The 24,256-nt window shown below is 40.0% G+C and overlaps 1 protein-coding gene and 1 pseudogene across 1 annotated transcript; one reads left to right on the plus strand and one right to left on the minus strand.

Annotated features, from left to right (window-relative positions):
• The first annotated feature begins 6,182 nt into the window (after window positions 1-6,182).
• On the plus strand, window positions 6,183-12,156 carry LOC104453853 (annotated as a pseudogene).
• A 6,549-nt stretch (window positions 12,157-18,705) lies between these two features.
• On the minus strand, window positions 18,706-21,337 carry LOC120289729 (protein ACCELERATED CELL DEATH 6-like). The gene is made up of 4 exons (XM_039305060.1): window positions 20,783-21,337; window positions 20,106-20,690; window positions 19,942-20,002; window positions 18,706-18,920 (listed from the first exon to the last, which is right to left on the minus strand). The coding sequence occupies exons 1-4, from the start codon at window positions 21,335-21,337 to the stop codon at window positions 18,706-18,708; spliced, it is 1,416 nt and encodes a 471-aa protein (XP_039160994.1).
• Window positions 21,338-24,256: the final 2,919 nt, after the last annotated feature.

The following is a 24,256-nucleotide window of genomic DNA, read 5'->3' on the forward strand; positions in this document are numbered from 1 at the left end:
GTGACCATGGACCTGGGATTTTCATGTTTTCGCGAGCGCGCAAAATTCCAGATCTGAAGAACGACATCAACGATGGCCATGGACGAGCGTAGGCATCGCTTGCTGGTTTCATCTAATCATAAAAAAGAGTTGTTGGACAGATTGTAGAGACATATTTGATGGCCTTTGAAGGTCTCAACTTTGTTTTTTTTATGCGATGGACCTTCACTCCATTGTCGTATGCTTTAATGGCTATGCCATTGATAGTTTCAAAGTGAGATTGACTTGAAAGTCTCTACCGTTGCTTGACCACCTGGGGAAGCAAATGGACGAGCTGCAAGTTATTCTGGGGTTTGTTCATTCACGAAGGGGTGGCGCGAGGGAAGATGAAGTGGGTTGCTGGCTCGACCATGGACGGGCAACGAATGCGAGTCACCATGACGATGGAGGGAGGAGAGAGAGAGAGAAAAAGAAAGTGAGAGTTTTAATTTTTTATTTATGTGCACATCATTGGCACATGGCATTTTTTTTTATTGGACTTCAATAAAAATGCATGCCACGTAAGCCTAAGACATAGTGCATTCTAGCCACTTCTCACTAGGAAGCGAACATGGCCAATAACACAGAAAGAGAGAAGTAGAAAGAGAGAAGGTAAAACTTCTCTCAAGTAGGTTATCTCATGAGCATTACTTTATTCTCCGTCAATTGTACTTGGCCGACCAAGACAAGTTTCGCAAGGAAGCCGACCAACATTACTGGAAGTCCATAGCTGAGATCATCCCTCCAGAAGTCCAACCATCGAGAAGAGAGGGAAGAGGGACGCCAAGAAAAAGCCCTTAGTAGTGGTCGTTCAGGGGCCTAAGCCAGGAAAGCCCACCGATCTTTCGAGAACGAGGCAAGTTTTGTTCAAGCTGAAACAACACCCTCCGCCTCACATTATGCTCTTCCCATCGCCACCGCCCAGGAAGGATGGGAAGGAGAAGGACTCAAAGGAAGGGAGCAAGGACAAAGAGAGTGGGACAAATCCTGCAGTTGCCCCATCTGGTGATGTTCCTGGCACTGCTGCAGAGAAACCGGCCGCAGAGAAGCCGGCGAACCCTCTCAAAATCACGCTCGATGTGGGTGACCCTGAGAAAGCAGACATTCATGAAGCACTTGAGGGAGAAAAAGCTGTTGATCGGGGGCAGTCACTATCGAGTGACGTAACTTTTTCCATTCTCTTTCTTATTTGATTGACTTTCTTTCTCTTCTTTTGGTTAATTTGAGTGCTTACTAGCTGCCTCCGGTAAAGAATAAGCACAACTTCTTGTAGATGCCTTAGAGCAGAGTGAAGGGCAGAGCTTTTAATCCAAACATGCCGCAGGTTTTCTGATGTTTAGGTGGGAAATAACCTTGACTGCTCTCTTCACACGATCTATTCTTATTCACTAGCTTAGATGATTTATCCCTTTATGTTACCGGTATAACTCTGTGAGCAGAAGATAATTTAATTCAATAGACCAGATTGTTGCTCTGGGATGCCTTTTGCCCGTCCTTGTCATGGCCCCATTTGTTAAATATGGAAACACCAATCTTGCCGTCTTGACGTTGGCCTTCCACCAAGCGAACATTACTAAATGATGCTGGATTGGAAAAAGAAAAAGCCTTTCTCAACTAGCTTGAATTCGTCTTTCGAACTACGATAGCTATGGCTAGTCGTAATGCTATCAAACTTATCCTTCCCTTGGCCCAATTTTCCAGTGAAGATATTTTGTGCCCTTGACCACTAAGCCCACTCCGAGCCACTGGGCTGAGTGTACATCTCGGCCCCCTCGAGTCTTATTGAGATGTCCTCCTCTCTTCAATGTCAGTGTCGAGATAGTTTCGGTCAAAACTTCCTGTCCCGTAAATAGCAGTCAAGATTAGGTAGTAGGAGATATGGCAAAGGTAAGTTAGATTCAATCTGAGTGGCACATAGAACATAGCTTGAAGAGTGAAGATGATGCTTAAGTAAATGACACCCATAACCAAAGTAGTATTCACGAGCCGGCTGAGTTTGCTGACGATCATGTACAAGCCTGTTGTGAATGTGGGGACATTCGAGAGCTGCAAACATTGGCAATACCATGGTTCCATATGTAAATGGTGCCGCTTGAGGGTCATTAATTTGTGCATAGAGGAGCATGACGACCATGACCATCAAGTTGAACATGGAGAGGGTAGTACATGCAGAGAATACATGGAACGTGGTCTTCTTCAATGCGGTGGCAATGCCATGGTCTTGTTCTGCACCAGAACCTTTATAACCTCCTAGAACTGCCAGACCAGTGGTGAAAGTCACAGTGGACATGAGTGTTGCCAAGAGGAAGCGGGCGTTTATTGGGCCTCCATGAAGTCTCCTCTTGGAGTCTGGATTTGTCCCACTACAATGTAATGCTCTCGCTCAGGCATAAACATGACCAAATCTCTACTTTCCGGTGTTAGACTCTATCATGGAAGCGAAGGGAAAGACATTGTGTTATGTCTATGTGTGTACAGCTCATAATATTATTTACTAGTGGTATTCATTGCCAATTGCCATAAATGACTTTGAATCAGATTTCAGTTGCATATATTGTTGTTCAAATATGGCTTCGAATTGGGTAGAATAATGAAGATGGATATTCAGAGTACTTAAGTCGGACTTTGAGGCGTGATATCACTTTCTTTATGAATTTATTTGCCCCACAACGTTGCTAATGGTCACCGGCAAAAATCCTCCATGATACAACAAAGTTTCGGATGAAAATATTAGATAGCAATTCTAGTATTTCTCCAGGGTCTCTCTAGGAAACAATTTGAAAGAATGGCCGTAGTAATTTTCCAAATTTTGTATCGAAAAAACACAAATAAAAATTCGGAATAATAGTTTTTTTAAATAGAATTTCGAATTTTCATTTTATATTTCATTTCCAAAAATTCTCAAATTAAAAAAACATTTGAATTTATTAAAAATTAATATCATAAAAAATAAAATAAAAATAACAAAGGGTTTAGTGCTAATTAAACCGCTAAGTACTAAGTACACCAAAATCGTGCACCCACACGCGGGTATGGTGGGGTCTAGCCCCACCCTATCATTCCTTTAAGTACTAAAAGGAAATCCCACACTTTTAAATTGGCCCACTCCCTCTCACTTTTCCTATGTGGGACAAGGATAAAAAGCACTCAGTTTGTTTTAACAAACAAACCCCCAACATATATCGCTAGATCATACGTCGCCTATGAAAAGCGTGTGTTTTGCATTGGCTGCAGATATTGTAGAGACGGTCATACCTTTTGGTAGGGATAGCCAGTTTTCAAGTGCTCCCGGGCAATGTCCGATGCTGTGAAGCTTGCCTTAGTCACCACCTTGGGATTAGCTCTTGTATTCCTCGAGAGAAGGAACAAAATCCCAGATTGCCAATGCATTGTGGCCCCAATGGAGTGATGTATTCCCATCACCGTCCCTTTCAATCACAAGCTTCTCTGCTTTGGGACTTCTGAGTATGTATTCCACGGTCAAGTATATGCCATACTTTGTTGTAACATGCAGAATGTTATGTCCCTGTCTATTTAGATTCTTGCTCAGTTACCGCAAAGGTAGATCCTTGACTCTCCCAAGTTGATTCATCTTGCAAGCAGCGTGAATCGGAAGATTGCCATCTCTGTCATCCTCGATAGCGCTAATGGTGGATTTTCTCAACATAAACTGAACTCCGTCACCGTGATTGAGATATGCTGCTGAATGTAGCTGATGCCGTTTGTAATTTGCATCATCTCTCGAATGGAAAAGCTCCTCCTTCCTTTCTGCCATCTCTTTCAGCAGACTGGCATTAAAGGCGCGGAGGATCCCAACGACCATGACTGATGGTTTACTTTCTTAGGTGATAATGAATATGCTGGAACTTACGCTAAATTCTTTTTCATGTAGATACAACCTGAGTTTTTTCTTATCCTTGGATCATGCTTGCAACGACAACATCTAATTTCGGAACTTGAAACTGAAGTTAACCAGATTCCAGTGAGTTACCGTGGCACAGCAAGGGACATGCCCTGAATCCTTGATGGACCAAATGGAACGGTGGGCGAAAGTGTGAGGATCTCCAAGTGCTCGGCTTCGACTGCCAAATACAACGCGGAACTTTCCTTCCTTGTTTGCCCAGTGCAAAGCACCAAACGACACAGAGACCATTCACCACAGCTTTAGGGGTGAGTGGTTCTGACCCAACCTAGAACTTGCTCTGTCAGGACCGGTTTCCGTTTTTTAGGACATAAAACCTATCTTACCTATCCTGAAACACAATTATCTGAAAAAAAAAAATGTGCTCCTAAAAAGATAATTCATCCCATTCCATTATGAAAATCACATCACAAAACAATTTTCTATTCCAATAGTGGGAATGGTTTTTAACTCATTTTTTAATTTTCACCAAACATAAAATGGCGTTGCTATTTTTCTGAATAATGACTTATTAGAAAATGTTTTCCAATAACATCATGTTTGCACATCAACATCAATGCTTCACTCAACTATATGCTCAACGCTGATGACCCATAAGATCTCTCTTTTATAGTCATTAAATGATTATTGAATGAATTCAAATAAGAAGGTGGTGAAATAAAGGATCGGATGGATTTCCTATTAAGTTCTTCAACTAGACATGTGATGTCCTTCGGGAATGCCTCTAACGTACCAATTAAAAGTCTTGATATCAAAATGAAATAGCCAATCACGAAATAGAATTAAAATAATTAAATACCATATTAAATACCATATTCCAAATCGCTATGGGAATAGAAGGGAACTACAAGCTTGCTAATACCATCAACAAATATATTTACCATTTAAAGAGAATAAAAAAAATTGGATAATATAGTAGCTATTGAAATATCCCACATTGCATGTTATGTAAGTTATATACTCTTTATATACGTGTGATTTTTTTTCCACCTATTGGCTTAAGATTTTAAGTCAAATGTTCTAATACGGTATCAGAATCAAGTTTTGCTCTAGTTTACATATGTGCCCATTGTCAAATTCCACGTGTTTATACACGTGGTTTTCGCTGTAAATTGGACTTTCTAACAATCTCCAAGATAATTTGGATCTAATATAGTCTGAAAATTTATTGACTATTGAAGGTAGAATTTACAGTTTGTCACTGTATTCCCGTGTTCAGAAAATAGCTATACATATCCAAATTAAGATTGAGAAAATATCGATTCCAATAGTTGCAAAGTAAAAATGGAGAATTTGAATTATCCATACTGTGAGGACATGAATACGAAAATTTGTTATTTAAAATTTCAGTTGATACAACTTTGGGGAGAATTATTAGAACAACAAAAAAGACAAATAGCTCAAAAATTTGTGAACTGGAATACAAACGATGATCGCCCTTAACTGGAAATTCGAAATATGAACCCGTTACTCAATCATTAATCAACATATGGATAGCCATAGAAAGTAAATCGCAAGGGCCTCAATTCTTCAAAATTACAAAGGTTTTTCTTGTTCAACAAGCTCAAAATCTAATTCCATAGAAATAGGCATTCCAAAATGACACGTACCAGAAGTAAGAAAGAATTATTAACATAATACAACAAAAACAAAATAACAATAATAATAATAATAATAATAATAATAATAATAATAATAATAATAATAATAATAATAATAATAATAATAATAATAATAATAATAATAATAATAATAATAATAATAATAATAATAATAATAATAATAATAATAATAATAATAATAATAATAATAATAATAATAATAATAATAATAATAATAAACGGCACATTAATAGGTTGACGTGAAAATATTTAAGAATTTAAAAATAACACTTAAATGCTTATAAATAATATTTTTTTTCTTTATTTAAAAATAAAATAATATAGAGGAAAAAGGAAAATCTCAACTTCGTAAAATTCTTACGTTTGTTTGGCAAATGAAGGGTGAGAACATACTTGCGAAAGTGACAAAAAAAAAATGGAGGAGGGAAGAACGAGAAAATATTGGCTGGGTTTTACTCTCCACGTAGGCGGTGGGTAAGACCACTCGGGAATCGACACGTGACTCCACGTAGGCGACGGCGTTAGACGTTCAAAAAAGCGCTCTGGGCCCACCACTCGACGCCCCTCCATCTTCTGCACTTCTGTCTCTCTCCTCTCTCTTCTCGCTCTCTCCGAAATAAATGGCTGGTGGCTCGGCTCGACTCGGCTGGCATAAGAAAGGACGAATCAGAAGCGTAATGAATGCGCTGCGCTCCCGCTTAAATTTTCTCTCTCCTCGCTTGAATTTTTTTGGGTTTTGTCTCTCTCTCTCTTCGTCGAAGAGCAGACAGAGAACGAGCCGCACTTCCTTCTCAGCGCATCCCACCCCTCCGCCTCCGCCTCCGCCTCGCCGGTCATCTACCTCTGCCACGTCGCCTCCTCCAAGAGCCCTGCCAGTCGCAGCTGGTTCCCGACCGCCTTCGCCTCCCACTGTTTCCAACGCGTAAGGTTTGTGCTCACGTTGGTCTCTCGGCAACTTCTGGGCCTTCGTCCGATTTCCTCCCTCCGACGAACTCGTCATCAACTCCGACTCCGAGCCACCGCCGCCGTCGGAATCGGCGCGCTGTTCTGGAGGTCGAAGAAATCTCTGGGGCCTCGCGAGACCGTCGATCTTTCCCTTGGCTATTATGCTCTAACGGCGCCGGGCGCCGAGGTTTGTTCTTAGTCACGTTCGCGATGGTTCTGTTTCCGGGATGTACGGAATGAATAGGTTCGTGTTCTGTCGCGCAGGATGTCGCGGCGGCGGACTCGAGGCCGAAGCACATATCGCCCTCGGTTGTTAATTCCATCTCCGAGGTTTCGGCGGATGATTGGGATGCGTGTGCTCTTGATGCTACTGGCCCTGAGAAGTATAATCCGTTTCTCTCGCATGGGTTCCTTTTGAGTTTGGAGGAGTCTAATTCTGCTGTGAAGGTGAGATTTCGCGTTCTAGGGGTTGAGATTGTTGTTTATCAACGTAATTTTTGCGTTCTTATGAGAGGAGGATTGGATGATTGGTATTTGCTTCATTGATATTGGAGTCCTTGGCATAATTATCCCTTAGTTCCTTCGTGCATAAGCTTTCACCGATAAGTTGGTTGCACACTGCTTCTTGTGGGGTGTCCCTGATGCTTTTACGTCCGACAGCTTGTTGGCCCGATAGGTTTCTGTCTCTAGAGAGATGTCTCTCCTTCTGATGCTTTAACAGACGGGGAAAAAAGAAGTTCCTTTTATTTCTGGTATATGCCGCGAAATTTCTCTTTGAATGAAGAGGGACTATTGAGTTTTGTAGAATTTGATGTCTACCTAGTGAAGTAGTTTTTTTAATGGATTGGCACCCTCTCGGTACCTTTAGGTTTTGGCTTCTCTTCTTATTGTTCCTGAACGGAGTTCTTTCAATTTTACTATGCTGCTAAGCTGAATAGCTTCTCTTGGATACTCCGTTGATCTATTTAATTGCTTTTAGGAAACAGAATGGATGCCGCGGCACATTGGTGCTAAGGATGAATACGGGACTGTTGTAGGTGTTGTTCCACTTTATCTGAAAGGGTTTATCCTCTTCTTTGTTCTCAGGATTAGATTTATTTTCTCTGAAACTTTAAATAGATAGTTTCTTCTATGCTCCTTGTAAATAGCTATATATTGAGCAATTTTTACAATCTTCAAGGAGCTTTATGGAGATGGTTTCACTCATTTTTCATGTTGATGTGCAGTCACTCGTATGGTGAATTTGTCTTTGACCATTCTTGGGCGGACGCTTACTACATTTATGGTTCAAGATACTATCCAAAGTACCAGTGTTGTGTGCCTTTTACCCCCGTAACTGGTCCTTGGATTCTACTTCGTGATTCCTTATATAAGGAGCAAGTTTTTGACATTGTAGTAGATGCCTTAAGAAAATTTTGAAAGCTAAGGTACGTGATAACAGATGTGTGACTGTCCATAGTGAATATGATGCTACATCCATGAAATAGCCAGAATTTTATCACACTTTTCTTTCATCATTGGGCTTTTTTTTACACTCCATCAATTGTTTGGACCTTTTCCCTTGGCTGAAGTTGCAGTAGAGTTAAAATGTTTTCAGGGCTGATCTCTATATGTATGGTCTCATGGAAAACGAGAAATAACTTGGTTATTCGCCAAACAAGTGGGGAAGTTGTGGCTAGCTGTGGCTTACTTAAAGATGAAAATTCCTGAACTGTGAATCTGATGTTTCAATTTGCAGTAGTTCTAAATTTGCTTTATATCCTTGACAACAGTCCCCGGGTTTCGTCAGTCCACATCACATTTTCTTCCGAGAATGAATGGCAAAACCACAAGGACAAGGGTTTTCTACGAGAGGATAGGAATGCAGTACCATTGGACCAATCGAAACTATACATGGTGAGTGGCAAAATGAGTGCTGAAATTATAGTTAGGCCTGATGTTACTGCTGCTCGATACATTGACAAGAACTTTTGGTTTTTCCCTATTCACTTTCCCCTTCAGCAGTAAAACAACCCAGGAGACTCATCTCCATCTGAAGTGTATTAGTAGATTCAGAAAAGGTTCTGAAGGGTGATTTTACAATTTAACAAAACCTTGGGAGTACTTTCTGCCCTGTTTAATGCAATGAGTCGTAGACTTTCATGATTGAGCTCCTTGTGGGCTCCAGCCAAAGCCATCTGAAGTAAAAATCATATAACATGGTGACAAACCTCTAGCAATTTGCTTATTTCTTAATGGTCAAGATAAGTATTTGATTATATCTTCTTTCATAATAGGAGTAGGGAAACAAAGACACATCAAGTAAAGCATTAAGCAAACAAGTGCTGAAACTTTAGACTCAATGTTAATGAAAATAGGCGTCTGTGATATTTCTAGGTCCTCAGTCAAAGTATTATTTGACCAAGTTTGAAATTTCATAAGACTCACTCAATTACATCATAGCTATCATACACCTTTGACCCCTTTTCTTGATTGTCAGTGAGGATTGAAAGTATTTGGGAGTTGAATGGAGTTGTCTCTTTTTGATCTAGATAGCATGTCAAGGGGTATATGCCTCACAATGTTATCTAGGTCAAATGCAGCTTTTGCTTAAAAATATACTTGGACGTAATGCTGCTGTCAATTTTCTCCATTTGATATTGTGCATGCATCGGTTTCCTTTGCAATAGTCCCGGTTAGCATATGATTGCAGCATTACTTCTCTGAATGAGTGGTGTCTTAAATTTACTTGGATTGCCAACTTTTGATCTTTTACGTTTCTTGTGTTTATCTTGCATGCAAAAGGTACATGCTTCAAGTTTCACTGTCGTGCCACAATTTTGATGACTTTTTATGGACATGAAGCAGAACAAAAGGAAAAATATACATCAGGAGCGCAAGGAGGTTAGTTTTTCCAAATGTTATTTTATTTGGGAATTTCCTTTATTTTGGGAAGATACTCCCACCTAGAAATTCTTTTAAATCTTGCTCTTAGTTCTTTATTCCTTAAATATATGGTTGAAAATTTGATAAATTTTTTTAGTAAATTGTGTTGATACATATGCTTGTCATAGGGGAAATGAAGAAAGTAGTTATTATGGAACGATATATGTTACTGCAATCTTCACTAAATGCTCGTAGAACTTTTACTAACACTCGAGACTGATGCTTCATGGGGATTGCATTCCCAATTTCGGATATAATGCTGACTGACCTTATGCATTTGCTGAAATTCACTCTGCTGAAGTAAAGTGTCATACGGTAGTTGAGCTTCTTGGACAACTGGAAAACTGACTAATTGCTGAAGATGCTTCAAAGCAGCAAAATATGAACAGTTGAGTAATGAATTGGTCGTTCTTTATGATGACATGAGTTATGGGGAAGTATTATATGAATTGATCTTTACAAATGCCTATCACTGTTACATTCTACAAATGTTTAATGCAAATATATCAATGGCAGTGTATCAACTGTATTTGTACCTATACTAATGGGGAAAAAAACACACACATAAACTTTCATGTAGTACTAATTTCCTTTTTGCCTGTTAAAATCAATTTTGCTAATAGCACAGACAGAATATTAAATTCCCCATTAAGTTATCAGAATTCATTGCTGGTGCACTATGGTATCTTATCAAAAATCGGTTTGCATTTTTATCTGTTGCATCTTATAGTCTCATAGTGCCAGTTTACATTGCATCTTTTTGGGCACACAAGCTTTTACTCATTGGATCGAATCCTTTCTGCAGATTTCTGCCCAAAACTTGACAATGAAGCGGCTTCGAGGGAATGAAATAAAGGTAATGAGTACAAATATCATGGCAAAAGTGTCTCGGGGAAGATTTTAAGCCAATCCTACACAAAATATGTGAGGTTTAATAATATATGTAATCCAGCCGGTTCAATTTGATATCAATGTGAATAGAGACTAGTTGGTTAACTGTACAGAGAAGTATAAATAAGTATATCATGTTGCAACTTCCCAGTAATACTATTAATTTGAATTTAGATGCTAGTAGCAACTTTCTGTCCACTGGTTTGAGCTTTTAGATGAGTAGTCCTTAGATGTGATCATCCACATGTGACTCCTGTTCTCTTACAACTTACTCCTAAATCAATACCTTCACTTTGTGAAACATGAAGGACTTGAGCTTCTTGGTTTTGATTGTGTGTGCAGGCTAAGCACTGGGATTCTTTCTATACGTTCTACAGGAACACCACCGATAACAAGTATGGGTCCAGTGACTGGTTGTCTTTCCTTTGCAGAAAATATGATATTGTTGATTGTTTTGCCTGCCTCTTGTGTATATTCAAAGGAATCTTTATTTGATATGAGAGCTTTAAGTAGATCATGTCTTGCTGCTTATGTTTATTTAGGTGGGGCAGCCCTTATTTGACAAGAGAGTTTTTTCATAACATGGGATCAAAAATGGGAGACCAAGTGTTACTGGTTGTAGCTGAAGAAGGGGATGAACTTGTTGCGGGAGCCCTTAATCTTATGGGCAGAGATACTATATATGGGTGCCTTTGGGGCTGTCACCCAAAAGCTTATTATCCCAATTTACATTTTGAAGCTTGTTATTACCAGGTTTGTTTCTATTTAACATGCAAAACTCCTGTGAGTTCGATATATACTTGATATGGAAGTTCTTGCTTGGGTGCTTATTGCCTATTTTAAAAAGTGAGATTCGTTTAACCTTATGTTGACAAAGGGTGAACTAATGGACTTAATTGCATGGTATGGATTTGCTAACCCATGTGTTGTACCTTGAGACTTCAGTATAGTAAAAGCGTGAACAAGATATCAAATGTAAGTGCAAGCTAAATAGAGGAAGAGATTGTCAATTTAAAGTGGCAACCGATTCTCTAAGATTATGTAAATTCTTCCCAAGTAAGAATACTAGAATGTGTGAATATACTTCAAATCATGAAGTAAATATCATTCGTTTGGTTTTGGAATCTGCTTGCGTATAATTTTGTTCTTTGAAGAATTGGGGACCTATTTTGTTGTAATAAAAGGGTAGCATTAGGTGATGATTATCCATGGGTCTATGTGACAGGTACAGCAGCTAAGATAAATGTCATTGTTCAGGCCCACTACCATGATTATCTTCCGCTCTAAATGGGGACTTTAGCTGCTGTAAAGGCGTGGGCATATCTAGAAATGTCATTCCAGAAGTTGACAAAGCTTTTCTCTACATTATAATAGTCCTCATATGGTAATGAAAAATTTCCCATCAAGGAATTTGCAGTGGAGTTGCAAAAACAAAGAGGAAAGAGGAAGTGGTAGATCAACTAATATTAGCGAAAAGCAGATTTGCTATGTGAGGATAATAGTTCTTGTGATATGGAAGCATGCGCTTGTCATGTTTGGAACAATATAACTATTTACTTTTATCTACATAACAGGCAATAGAAGCTGTTATAGAGCTTAATTTGAAAACAGTGGAGGCAGGGGCTCAGGGTGAGCACAAAATTCAGCGAGGTTATATGCATGTACCCACTTATAGCTACCACTACCTTCTGGATGAGGAATTCAGCAAGGCCATAGAAGAATTTCTAGTGCGCGAGGCAACTCAGGTATGTTACTAAAATGTCATCAGGCGAGAACAACTCATTTATTAATAGCACTATCATCATGTTGTGGTGAACATTCGATCCTTTTCATATGCTGCGAACGCAATAACATTTTTTGCTTCCTATGTTTATTGTGTGGTTGGCCCAATGATGCAGTCACAAAGGAGGTAGCAGTAGACATTGTATTCAACTGAACTATCTGTGTTGTAGATGATCACTGTTGATGCTGAACCCTTGCCTTCTTATTTTCGTTATCCGTTCCACCGCACTTCATTCTCTAATGCATTTTAGCAAAGTAGATATAAGGAAGGTCCCAGCAGTGAAGTTGGACAATGTTTTATAACTTAGGTTTGCTTTTCTAAAAGGAGTTTCTTCTTCTTGTATAGCGGATAACTCCATTGCGCCACTATATTGGATATCACCTCTGACTCTTAGTTAAAAGGAAAGGAACATTAAATCACGTATGATCTGAAATCTCCTGTCAGCGTAATCAGAACATTTGCCTTATCTGCAGGTCAAACTTGTGATGAATCCGATCCGTGATTCTGGACCCTTTAAAGAAGGCATACAGTCGACGCATGCAGGTAGGAAGTCCATGTCTGTATGGTTGTGGTATGTACATCTTGATGAAGGAAAGATCTATCCATTTCTAATGTACAGATCCGTTAGTCGACCATTTCATTCCAGTAAAAGAGTCGCTATAGAAACAACGCTTGTGGGTTTTTGCGATCTGGCCGCCTTGGTGTGATGTCGATATGGAGACCCTCCCTACTTGATCTCGAAGCTCCTGATGATCTTAAAGAGGCATAACATCATCAGTGCATGACATCATCAGTGAAAACATATATCATAAAATCGTCAGCCAAGCTTCCAAAGTTCTCCAATTGCGGAAGGCTGACGATCGGCCATTTCTTCACTTGGATTGTTCTCTACTTGACTTGTTAAAAATAAGGTTTGCCCCATACATGGGTGCCTCTAACGGAAAAAATTGATGCCAACAAAGGATCGCAATTGCTAACCTAAAGTTCCCAAATAAGATAAAAATAAATGGATTGTATATTTAAGTTGCATTTATTTTGCTAAAGATAAATGATCATAAAATACTTTCTTAATAGTAATTTTTTTTACCCCTTTTATTAATTAGTAGATAATTTTTATAATTATTCATTATAATTTATATTTAAATGTTTTCGTGAATAATAAAAATATTTTTATTTATTTATTTTTATAAATGATACAAAAATATATATTTCAAGATTCTTGAACAAATGAGTTGTAGTATTACATTGTACCATAGCCCTATAAAAGATTGGCGCGATACAACAGAACGGATAGATCAATTACATAGTTTTTTTGAGAAAAAAAAGAAAAGGAATCATTCAATGATACATAATTTTACTATCATGATATTACAAAATTTGGCATCCATAATATTACAACCTTTTCAAAATTTTAAATAAGATGGAAAATGACACAAATTGGGCTTACAATTTCGAGGTAACAAGAAGTCTAGATTAAAAAGGCTCAAACTCCGTGGAACACGTTTGATTCAATCAATAAAAGTTGAAAAAGGCATGAGCATCACTTTAATCGAAACTCAAAAGCTTATATTTCAGAATAATAAGTTTGTACTCCGAAGTGGATACAATCCCCCTTGGTACTCCGAAGCAGATACAATCCCCCCCAACAACAACCCTACTAAAAAGAAAAAAAAAAAATTGACAAACTAATCCTTCCGATGAAAGGAACTAATGAAGCTCCGGATGACAGACAGTCGGATGGGCAGGCTCCGATATTAATCGCGTAATTTTTATACATGACCACCTAATACTCATTCTCACCTCTATGAAGCATATACAGCGACATGTGATTCAATTTAAATACTCAAACCACCACGAGCAAAGACACCCATCCAACAAGAATGCCTTGAGAGTCGTTATCCATCATGATCTTCAAACATCTAGTATCCGTAAGTCGAACCTGACTGTGGGGGTGCAGGCGGTAATAGATTCGGTGTACGCCGGCCACCGGGATTTGATGCCGAGCTGACATCACCATTTTGAGCAGGGTCACTGTTCCGCCGACTGTGGCTCGTCCCAAACCGAGATGAATCAGTGTGTCCATTGGAGGCCGCATCGAATGCGCTCCTCCAGTCATCACCAGATGAGGGTCCATTACTTCTTGGGCTTTCTGCACAATATAGATATGGATAACCTCAGCAGCTGAGGTAGATTTTTCTTCCTTCTTTTTTCAATTACCAGGAAATAAGTGCAATATAGGAAGCACTGCAGTCAAGTCTGTGATAGTAAATCGAGAATCAATCAAGAGGCCTTCTATGAAAACATCTCAAAGAGGAAGAGGAAGAGGAAGAGGTTCACGTCACAAAGTACTAAAGGATCATGGGAAGGATTCTACCAACCAATGGTTTCCAAAATCACAAATTTGCTTTTCCAAGATAAATACATGAAAATTCAGATTCAAGAAACCTAATTTAAACTGCACTTTAGTCCGCAGCTAGCGTTTTCTCAGTTCCCAATTTGAATTTTGATGCAAATTGCAAAAGCTTACCTTTTCTAAAATCACAACACCATTCTTCCACATACAGAGAAATTATTAGATTCGAAATTTTCACCATTTAAATCACAATAAAGACCAGTATCCTTTTCCATTCCCAATTTGAAGTTTCATGCTGATTGGAGAGGCTTTTACCAGTCAGTGATTTCTAACATCACAATTCCGCATTTCCAGAAACATAAGATTTGAGAAACTTTCAGCATTTAAACCACTTGAGACCGCCAGTTGGAGATTAAATTCTGAAGCACTGGGCACACCATTTTATCACTATAAAACAGGGAATAAAAAAAAAAGAACTTCTCCCAAAGGGTAAGCTCCATTAAACTTTACAGCACAAGCAACAGCCAATGGCATACTAGCAGAGAGAAATCAATTTGGAAACAGAAAGTCCTTTAAGAAATTATTTTTCTTAACCCTTCAGACACAACTTATAAGAATTATACTGCCATGGCACACAAGTCCTACTCCATAAGCTGTTCAGATTTTAAAGATGCACTGCACATTTAACTAAAACCGCACTAGCTATTACCTGTAGGACTGCTGCTATCAGACCAGCTAGAGGCAGCAGATGCTCGATTATCGTGAATGCTGAGTTGTCTCGTGAGTTTCGACAGGAGGGAGGCCTGTTTCTGGCATTTTTCCCTCTTACGTTTTACATTCTAATCCTCTAGAAGCAGTTCTTCAATTCTTGCTGTGCTTTGAGCACTACAATCCAATGTAAACAACAAAAGGATGACTAATCATTCAAGAATAAACCTTCATTAATGATATAAAATAGTGTAAAAAAGGTTACATATGAAGCATATTAGTGCTGTCGAATTGGAAACTGTAGCTACAAAACAAAACATAATAGATATGTGGTCAATGCAATATTCTAATATATGTTTTCATTATAGGGAACCATTTCCAACAACATATGGTCAGATGCAATAGATGCTACTTGGTGGTCTTAACAAACCACCACTCCAAAAAGGAATGCTTCGAATACCTTGCATTTGCACCATGTAGTAAGGAACACGAGCATACTATGAAAAATTCAAAAGAAAAAAAAAATCGATTCACCAAAAACACAAACAATCAATGTGATCTTCAAGCTAACCTGATCAAAATGTATAATTGATTGAGCGTGTCCTCTTTGGCTTTCTCTACTTGGCAAAGTACCACGGCCTGCTCAGGGACATAAGAAGCTAGTGAAATAAAAAGCAATGCCACTGTCTCAGCAAACATAAGAACAGCAGCACCAAGTAAAGAAAACTGACTTTTGGAATGTTAGCACCAAGGCTGTTGAGAATTGCTTCGATATAACCACGAACTTCTTGGGACATCCACTGAAGTTCTATCTTCAAAGAACTCCTACAGGAACACTGGACAGTTGGAAGAGTGGAAAGTGAAACAGATGGATCTTGAGTGCAGTCGCTAAAGATAAAACAAACCCATTGATTTTCTATCTCCCTTTAGGGGTTGTTTCTTTTTTCCCCCTTGCGGAAGAAGGGAAAGGAAGGGAATTTGTTACCAAGCAATACCATTAGATGACTCACCAGAGAACCATCGGAGAGGCTTTGCCGAGGGGGAGCCAGATTCTCCCTTCATTTGACCTCCAAGTAGAAGGCGAGGACAACATTTCTTAATTTGTTCAACCACTCAACCTTCTCTCGCCATAGTCTCGGCCTTCAATATCACCGCACCGTGAGCTACAACATGGAAGCAGGACATCCAATTGGCGTTTGAAGGGATAGTCAAAATCCTAAAGATAAAAGACATAATGTATGAAAGAATAAGTACCTTTCAAGATCTTGTCTTGTAAGGAACCTTGCTAGTTATCTTGAAGACAAGACCAGGTCCTTTTCCAGAGTCTGGACCATTTGATTTTTTATCCTTGGAACCTTTTATTGGGGGTTCATTATCATCGGAGATTTCTTCGAGGTTACATTCCTGATGAATTCATCCAACAGTTGCACAACCAACATGCAGAAACAAACAAAAAGCTAAGTACAACTTCCGGTAAGCTTGACGGGGTCAAGCGTATTACAAATGTGAACTTTTATACTCTCACGATGAGAATCCAATGGACAGCAATAAATGACAAGTAAACAGAAGAATAAGGGATGGCCACTCAACAAATGAAAGGGACAACAGATGGTTTTGTAGAGTATTTGATAATTTGAAGGGATGACTGGTAAGCATAAGCACAGGCCAACAGATACATGCTTTCTTCAATAACTAGTCTAATGGATACATGCTGCTATACCTATGGAAAAAAAGAAAAAGGCAGATACATGCTGTCATTCTTTCCAACATATTCTCCAGATGACAGAGCTTAACAATATTGTGCAGCGATTCAAGTCAGAAACAGAAAAAATAAAAAGGAAATGAACCTGTTTTAGATGCACCCAAATTGAAATGATATGAAGGTAAAATAGTGTTAGTTGATTGGCCAAAGTGCATTTGTCTTATAATAAAAAAAAAAGTACACTTGTCTTATTTACACTTTGAATAGCTGCATCCAAGTAATCCGCGCTCGGGTGCACCTTTGGTGTGAAGAATTTCAATTGGATACCGCCTTACTGCATATCTAAATATCAGGGTGGAGTGAAAAAAATCACTGAACTTCTCTGCATCTAGTTTGGCACTTAAATTTAGCAACTTCATATCCTATTAGGTGACAACCATAGAGATATTTTACTGGGAAGTCTATATTTACATGTGACGTGCAATAACACATTCCAAAAATATGCATGGCCATTGTCTATCCACAATCCTACTCTCCAATACAAACCATGCAAATACTCAAATTGTTTCTTAGCATGATCATATTCTGGTAGATAATAACCATATGCATATGTCCACTTGAGCACTCGCCTACACTCAACTATCTGCAAACATCAAAGGAGCCCAATTTAGTTTCACGAAGCAGGTCGGGATAATAAATCAAAACACTCCATCAGATTTTAACATATATAACAGCTGTATTTACATTCCAAACTGAAAATCACATAAATCATATTTAAGTTGAATTAAGTAATAAAACCTGTTGCCAGGCCTCTATGATGAACTTCAACCGTGATTCTGGGCTGGCATTGTGTGTCACTAAGCTTATCGAGCCGACAAGAAGAAAAGACAAAACCTTATTTAATCAATAGCAAAGGGTCGAAGCATCAGCAGCACAACATAATTAAACCAAATAAATAGAAAAGCCATGCATCTTGCTTCCTATCACAAGAAAACAAAGATCAATCTGTTAATTTAACATCACAAGCAGTTTATCGCAACTCAACCGCCCGATTGCCACTTAGCATCAACACATTTACCCAAAGTATAGATTCTTCGAACACAACCGCAATCCTTAGTGTACTCAATATCCATGACTCTGTCGACTAAAATGTTAGCCCAAGTACAGAGAGGCAAACACATACAGAAACAAAGATCTTCCTGGTCTTGTAGCACTCCTTACACTTGGCCAATGCTTCTGCAACAAACCGTGGCCCAAGAGCTGAACATCTAATTCCAACTGAAAGTACTTGAGTAAAGCGATCCACGGGAGAAGTAGAAGGGGGCTTAATCTGCAAATTAAGCGTCAAACATAATCAAGTCAATCAATCCGTCCATGTCCAATGCAATCAGTTAAGCACACTAAACGAAAACCAACGATCAGAAATTGAATTTCATGCTGACATTAATTGGAAAACCTGAAGAAAATTTTGAAATTACTGCATCTTGGAGTCGGAAATTTCCATACATGGTCATTTCAAGTGAATAATATGTAAAGGAGCTCTCCATCTCTTTGACCAGAAATTGATTCAATTTATCCTCGGCTTGCGCTTCCTCGAGCGACTAAGACAATGCTGGCATTTACTAAAAAACAGACACGGGCATCTACGACAGCAAACCGATTCCCAAGAAAAAAAAAACGCAGGGAACTACAGACTCTCTTACCACATAGAGCAACAACGATCGGAATTCCAGAACTGACCTTACCGCTCACACGTCGGCAGCGAAATTGCAGACGGCGTCAAGCGTGCTCTCAATCTGCGCCTCGGGAACCGGGCTGGCGCGAGTTCCGACTTCCTCAACCAGTAGTGCCCGACCATGCGGCCCTCGTCTGGGCGGGGTTTGCGATCGCGCCCTTCCCCAGCTCCTCCATCACCTCGAATGCGGCCTGGAACCGAGGCTCTATCTCCTCCACGGACTCGTCCGTGAACTCGATTCGGCTCACGTCCGAGGGCGATATGTGCTTCGGCCTCGAGTTCGCCGCGGCGACATCCCGCGCGACGGAAGACGAACCTATTCATTCCGTACATCCCGGAAACAGAACCATCACGAACGAGACTAAGAACAAACCTCGGCGCCCGGCGCCGTCAGAGCATAATAGCCAAGGGAAAGATCGACGGTCTCGCGAGGCCCCCAGAGACTTCTTCGACCTCCAGAACAGCGCGCGGATTCCGGCGGCGGCGGTGGCTCGGAGTCGGAGTTGATGACGAGTTCGTCGGAGGGAGGAAATCGGACGGACGCCCAGAAGTTGCCGAGAGACCAACGCGAGCACAAACCTTATGCGTTGGAAACAGTGGGAGGCGAAGGCGGTCGGGAACCAGCTGTGACTGGCGGGGCTCTTGGAGGAGGCGACGTGCTAGAGGTAGATGACCGGCGAGGCGGAGGGGTGGGATGCGCTGAGAAGGAAGTGCGGCTCGTTCTCTGTCTGCTCTTCGACGGAGAGAGAGAGAGACAAAACCCAAAAAAATTCAAGCGAGGAGAGAGAAAATTTAAGCGAGAGCGCTTTCATTACGCTTCTGATCCGTCCTTTCTTCGCCAGCCGAGCCGAGCCAAGCCGAGCCACCAGCCATTTATTTTGGAGAGAGCGAGAAGAGAGAGGAGAGAGACAGAAGCGCAGAAGATGGAGGGGCGTCAGAGTGGTGGGCCCCAGGAGCGCTTTTGAACGTCTGACGCCGTCGCCTACGTAGAGTCACGTGTCGACTCCTGAGTGGTCTTACCCACTGCCTACGTGGAGGGTAAAACCCAATCAATATTTTCTCGGAAAGAGTAGGCGACTTGATTGACATGTGGCATTCTTACATGGATGTTTGCAGGCTTTTCTCTCGATGTCCCGTGTTAATGCTTTAGAAGATATATAAATATAACGATGTATTAATAGGGAAACTGAGGAGAAAAGGAAGGATAAAAAAGGAAAGAGAAAGAGTGGGAACTCCCATTTTATTAGAGGGAATATAGAAGATTGTGAAGAATTTCTAATGAAAAGAACCATTAATCAGATGGAATAGAAGATTCCCAGTGAATTGATGATAGGTACAAAGGCCGACGAAATTCTTAGGAGGACTCTCGTAATCAAAATACATGTTTGCAAACTTCGACTACTGCATAGAAACAGAAAGTGAATAGCAATGGAGGTATTTCAAACATAATTACGTAAAAAACCTCAACGCATGATTTGACACATCTTCTGATTCTATATACCACTGTATAGTAAAAGACCACAATAAACATAGTAGTCTTGGAGGAGGGGAATATCAAGGCTGCTAAAACCACCACGACCATCGCGAGGTAAAGGACTCCGACGGACATAACAAGGCTCCCTAGCCAAGTAAGTCTGCTCACTGCTACAATTATGGCCGCAAAAAAAGCCACTGACATGCCGGTGAGAGCCATCAACAATAATGGCCCTGCTGAGTGGTAAGCTAGTTCTGCAACGTAGAAATCTCTATTGAGACTCCAGAGGAGGACTATGACTGCAAGAATGGAGCTGTACATGGCTAACATGTTGGCAATTATGAAAACTCGAAACATTCTGTGGTGCAACATGGTCGCTGTTCCCGGGTGTGGCTCATCGTAAGCATTATATCCACCAGGCAAGGTTAAGCCTGCAGTGAACGTGACGGAGGCCACAAGTGTGGCCACTAGCAATAAGGTATTGACCTGGTCCTTGATCCATTCGGCGGCAGACGATTTGCTCGCTCCATAACCTTGTTCTCTCGGCAACAGAACGTCTCGACCTTCGCTTCGTGGCACACCAACGACAATCAAAATCGCACGTCCTACTAACTGCAAATGTCAAATCAGAGAATTAGTCATCAATCACCAGCACATTAGATTCAGTTAAGAGTAAACACAGCCTGCAACCAAAATTACACTACCGCTGGATCTCTCGTCAGCAAGCTTCTGGATTCCATGGCCACATCCAGGGCGGTCAACCCATCATTGTTCCGAAGCGCCAAGCGAATTCTTTTGACCTTCGTCAAAGAGCGCATAACTTCGCAATGGTTGTGCATCGATGCCAAATGGAGGGGTGTGTTTCCATCGTCATCTTTCGCATTCACCAGCTTCTCGATGGTATCGGGCTCGCTGTATTTTTCTAATACGCGGTCGACCGCCCAGTGGTTCCCGCCCTTGGCTGCAACGTGAAGAATATTCTGACGCTTTTTGTTTTTGATCTCTGCCAGGTCGGGCCACGTGTCCTTTAGTAACCGTTCGATTACCCAGGTGTAGCCGGCTTCGCAAGCGATGTGAATCGGGTAGGAGCCGTTATTGTCCGTTTGAAGGGCGAGATAAGGGCATTTCTCCAGCAAGAGGCCAATTACATCTTCATCTCCAACCGACGCTGCAGCGTGCATTGGTGTCCCTCCGTCTTCATCGCGCACGTGGAGTAACTTCGGGAGTCCATCTATAATTTCTTTCAATAAATCCGACATTATAGGTCATAGCACTCTTTAGGTTGGGTGCAATTAACTAATTAAATAATTATTGCTGTTAGCTCCTGCAGAGTTATATGCTTTTTGACCAAATGCTATTATCAAGCTTTTTTTTCCAAATTGGACGATTATGAATTTTGAAAAAGAGCAAAAAGCATTGCAGTTTACTTACATCTATGTATTTATGGACTAGAACTACACATAAAGGTATCCATTACTTGTATTCCACTTCTTGATTGCGGCCAAAATTGGTGACATGCCCTGTATCTTGACTGCGTAAGCTTCATCTCAAGCGGATTCTTGCAAGAGAAGCCGAAGAATCTCCCAGGGTGCCTCCGCGCGAGGTTGCTATCGAGACTCGCACTTTTCCACTGCCAGATACAATGGAGATTTACCATCCTTGTTCTTCCAATATATAATTTCCGAGTTTGTTTCCCCACAAATTAGCATTTTTGTTGCGTTGAACCTTTTTTCTTGAACCATGACATGGAGTGGAGTATCCTCTGAGGAGTTTTTCTAGGTCATGATGTCAGGAAAATGAATGAGAATGAGCTCCATGACATCATCGCTCCCAGAGCTTGCAGCTACATGAAGCAATGAATTCCCGGAGGGAGTGACTTGTTTGAAGATTTGCAACAAAGCTAGTTTCCTCAACTCGCATGCCTTTTCTAGTGCATCGATGAATTTCTCGACATCCCCTCTTTTTGTGGCTTCATATAGGTCACAATCCATAATTTTGTGTAGATCTTCATCTCCGAGCTCTTGTTGGTCATTTGGAGTTGGGAGGTATCTCGCCTTCAAAGCTTCAAACCTTTCATTCGATGTCGCCCTTGTTTCTCTCTCATCCAGGCTTACTGCGTAATCCATTTCAGACGGTGGGAGTCTCTATGGAAGCAAACAGGAAGCAGAGATAAGGAGGTAAACGATGGAAATGGGAATGGAGTAAACAAGCAAGCAGAGAGCACTCTCTTTATAAGGGTCAGTTTTCACATCAACCCAACACTAGATGAGACAATGTATTTTGTACTGGTTTACTCCTTTGAATTAATTTTTTCTTCCACTTTGTCGCTTATATCAGCTCAATTATAACAACTTGTCCCAAATATTTCTTGAATTTAGTTGTTTCTAAAGCGTGTCATGCAAAAATAGAATGTACAGAAATGTCAGGGTAATTACGGCTTAAGGATTTATCGTGGGTATGCTTCATGCAAGTAGGGCCCACACTCCGAATAACTTGTAAAACACACACGGATATAAAAGGATTGTGACCACCTTGATTTAGAAGGGATAAATTGTATCTAGTAAAGTTATGCTCTGAGCAAAATATTCCCATATCGCGGAGAAATTTATACCAAATATCAAACACGCCCCCTTCTTGTAAATTAACTCCGGGATTGAAAGATATAAATTCGAAGCAATGTAGTGCATCCGTTTGGAGTCTTCTTTAAGCTCACCACAACTCATTTGCCCGCCAATTGGTCCCTTCACACTCAGGCGGCCAAGTGGACTCTTAACATCCACAAGTTGTAAAACGCGACTCATGGCTGATTAAGTGGACAGTGACTTGCTTAACTTGAACCTCAAATACAAAATAGCTTACTCGTTCAAACAGTAAAGGGAGATGCTGCTAAATCTACTAAAATTAGCTTTTAGGTGGGATTTGGTGTTTTTCGCGAATTACAGTGCGCTAATTTTATTTAGAGGAGGATAATTTGGTCTTTCTGTCCATGAGCTCCCATATTATTAGAATAAAACGGAAAAAATGGGAAAGTGCATTTAGGTTAAAAGTAAAATGGATATTTGATGCTATGAAATACATGGATGAATATAATACATGAATGAATATTCATTATATTCATCTTATCTAATATACTTATTATGGTACATTTATATCATATATTCTAAGTACATCTCCCTATACAATGAATATTCATCTCCCTTATCCAGTACATGTATCATTCGATACATTGATATTAATGATAAGTACATTCTTGTTCTCCTATAAATAGGAGCTTCGTTTTGATGTATAATAACATAACAACTATCAGAACAATAATCACAATACAGTGAAATATCTGGCTTTCTCTACTATTTCTGATGTTCACTTGCTTTCTCTTCTCAATCTCTTCTCTATTATATATTCGCAACACAATATTTTACAACACATTATCAGCACGAGGATCTACCGACTGAGTAAGTAAGTTTTGCAAGGTGGATATTATTTTTATTAATCAACTTATACTTCATCTTCTTCTAACAATTTTTCATTTTTATTTTTCTTGGCCCGAAGCCATATTTCAAATCTAAAAGTATCTTTCTACTTTTGAAGTAGCGGTGGATATTTGGAAATCCTTTTAATTAATTTAAGGATTTATTTTTGCAAGGATTATGGCAAATATTGAAAAGCCCAAATTCCACATCCTGGAAGTGAGTGGAAAGAATTATCTATCCTGGTGTCTTGACATGGAAATGCACTTCCAAGGACAAGGTCTCGCTAATACAATTACAGATGATAGAACCTCAAATGAAAAGGATAAAGCAAATGCGCTAATTTTTATTCGCCGTCATTTGCATGAGAGCCTGCAGACTCAATATTTATCCATTCGAGACCCTCATATCTTGTGGAGGAGGTTGAAGGATAGGTATGATCATACCAAAACTGTTATCCTCCCTAAAGCACAATATGATTGGCAAAATCTCAGACTGCAAGATTTTATATCAGTGTCTGACTATAATTCTGCTTTATTTGATATCGTTTCTCAGCTTGAATTATGCGGTATCAAACTCGCTGATGCGGAATTGTTAGAGAAAACTTTCTCCACCTTTCATGCTTCAAATATTGTATTACAACAGCAATACTGGCAGCGTCAGTTTGCCACATACTCTGAATTAATTTCTGTGCTTCTTACTGCCAAGCAA

The sequence above is a fragment of the Eucalyptus grandis genome, chromosome 11 (genome assembly GCF_016545825.1).
Source record: "Eucalyptus grandis isolate ANBG69807.140 chromosome 11, ASM1654582v1, whole genome shotgun sequence".
In the NCBI taxonomy this organism is placed as follows: Eukaryota; Viridiplantae; Streptophyta; class Magnoliopsida; order Myrtales; family Myrtaceae; genus Eucalyptus; species Eucalyptus grandis.

Coding starts and splice junctions, on each gene's coding strand:
- LOC120289729 (XM_039305060.1), bottom strand. CDS start 21,337: ATGTCGGATTTATTGAAAGAAATTATAGATGGACTCCCGAAGTTACTC. Junction 20,691..20,782: donor TGCTGACGAGAGATCCAGCG/GTAGTGTAATTT, acceptor TGACATTTGCAG/TTAGTAGGACGTGCGATTTT. Junction 18,921..19,941: donor TAAGAATTTCGTCGGCCTTT/GTACCTATCATC, acceptor CGGAATGAATAG/GTTCGTCTTCCGTCGCGCGG.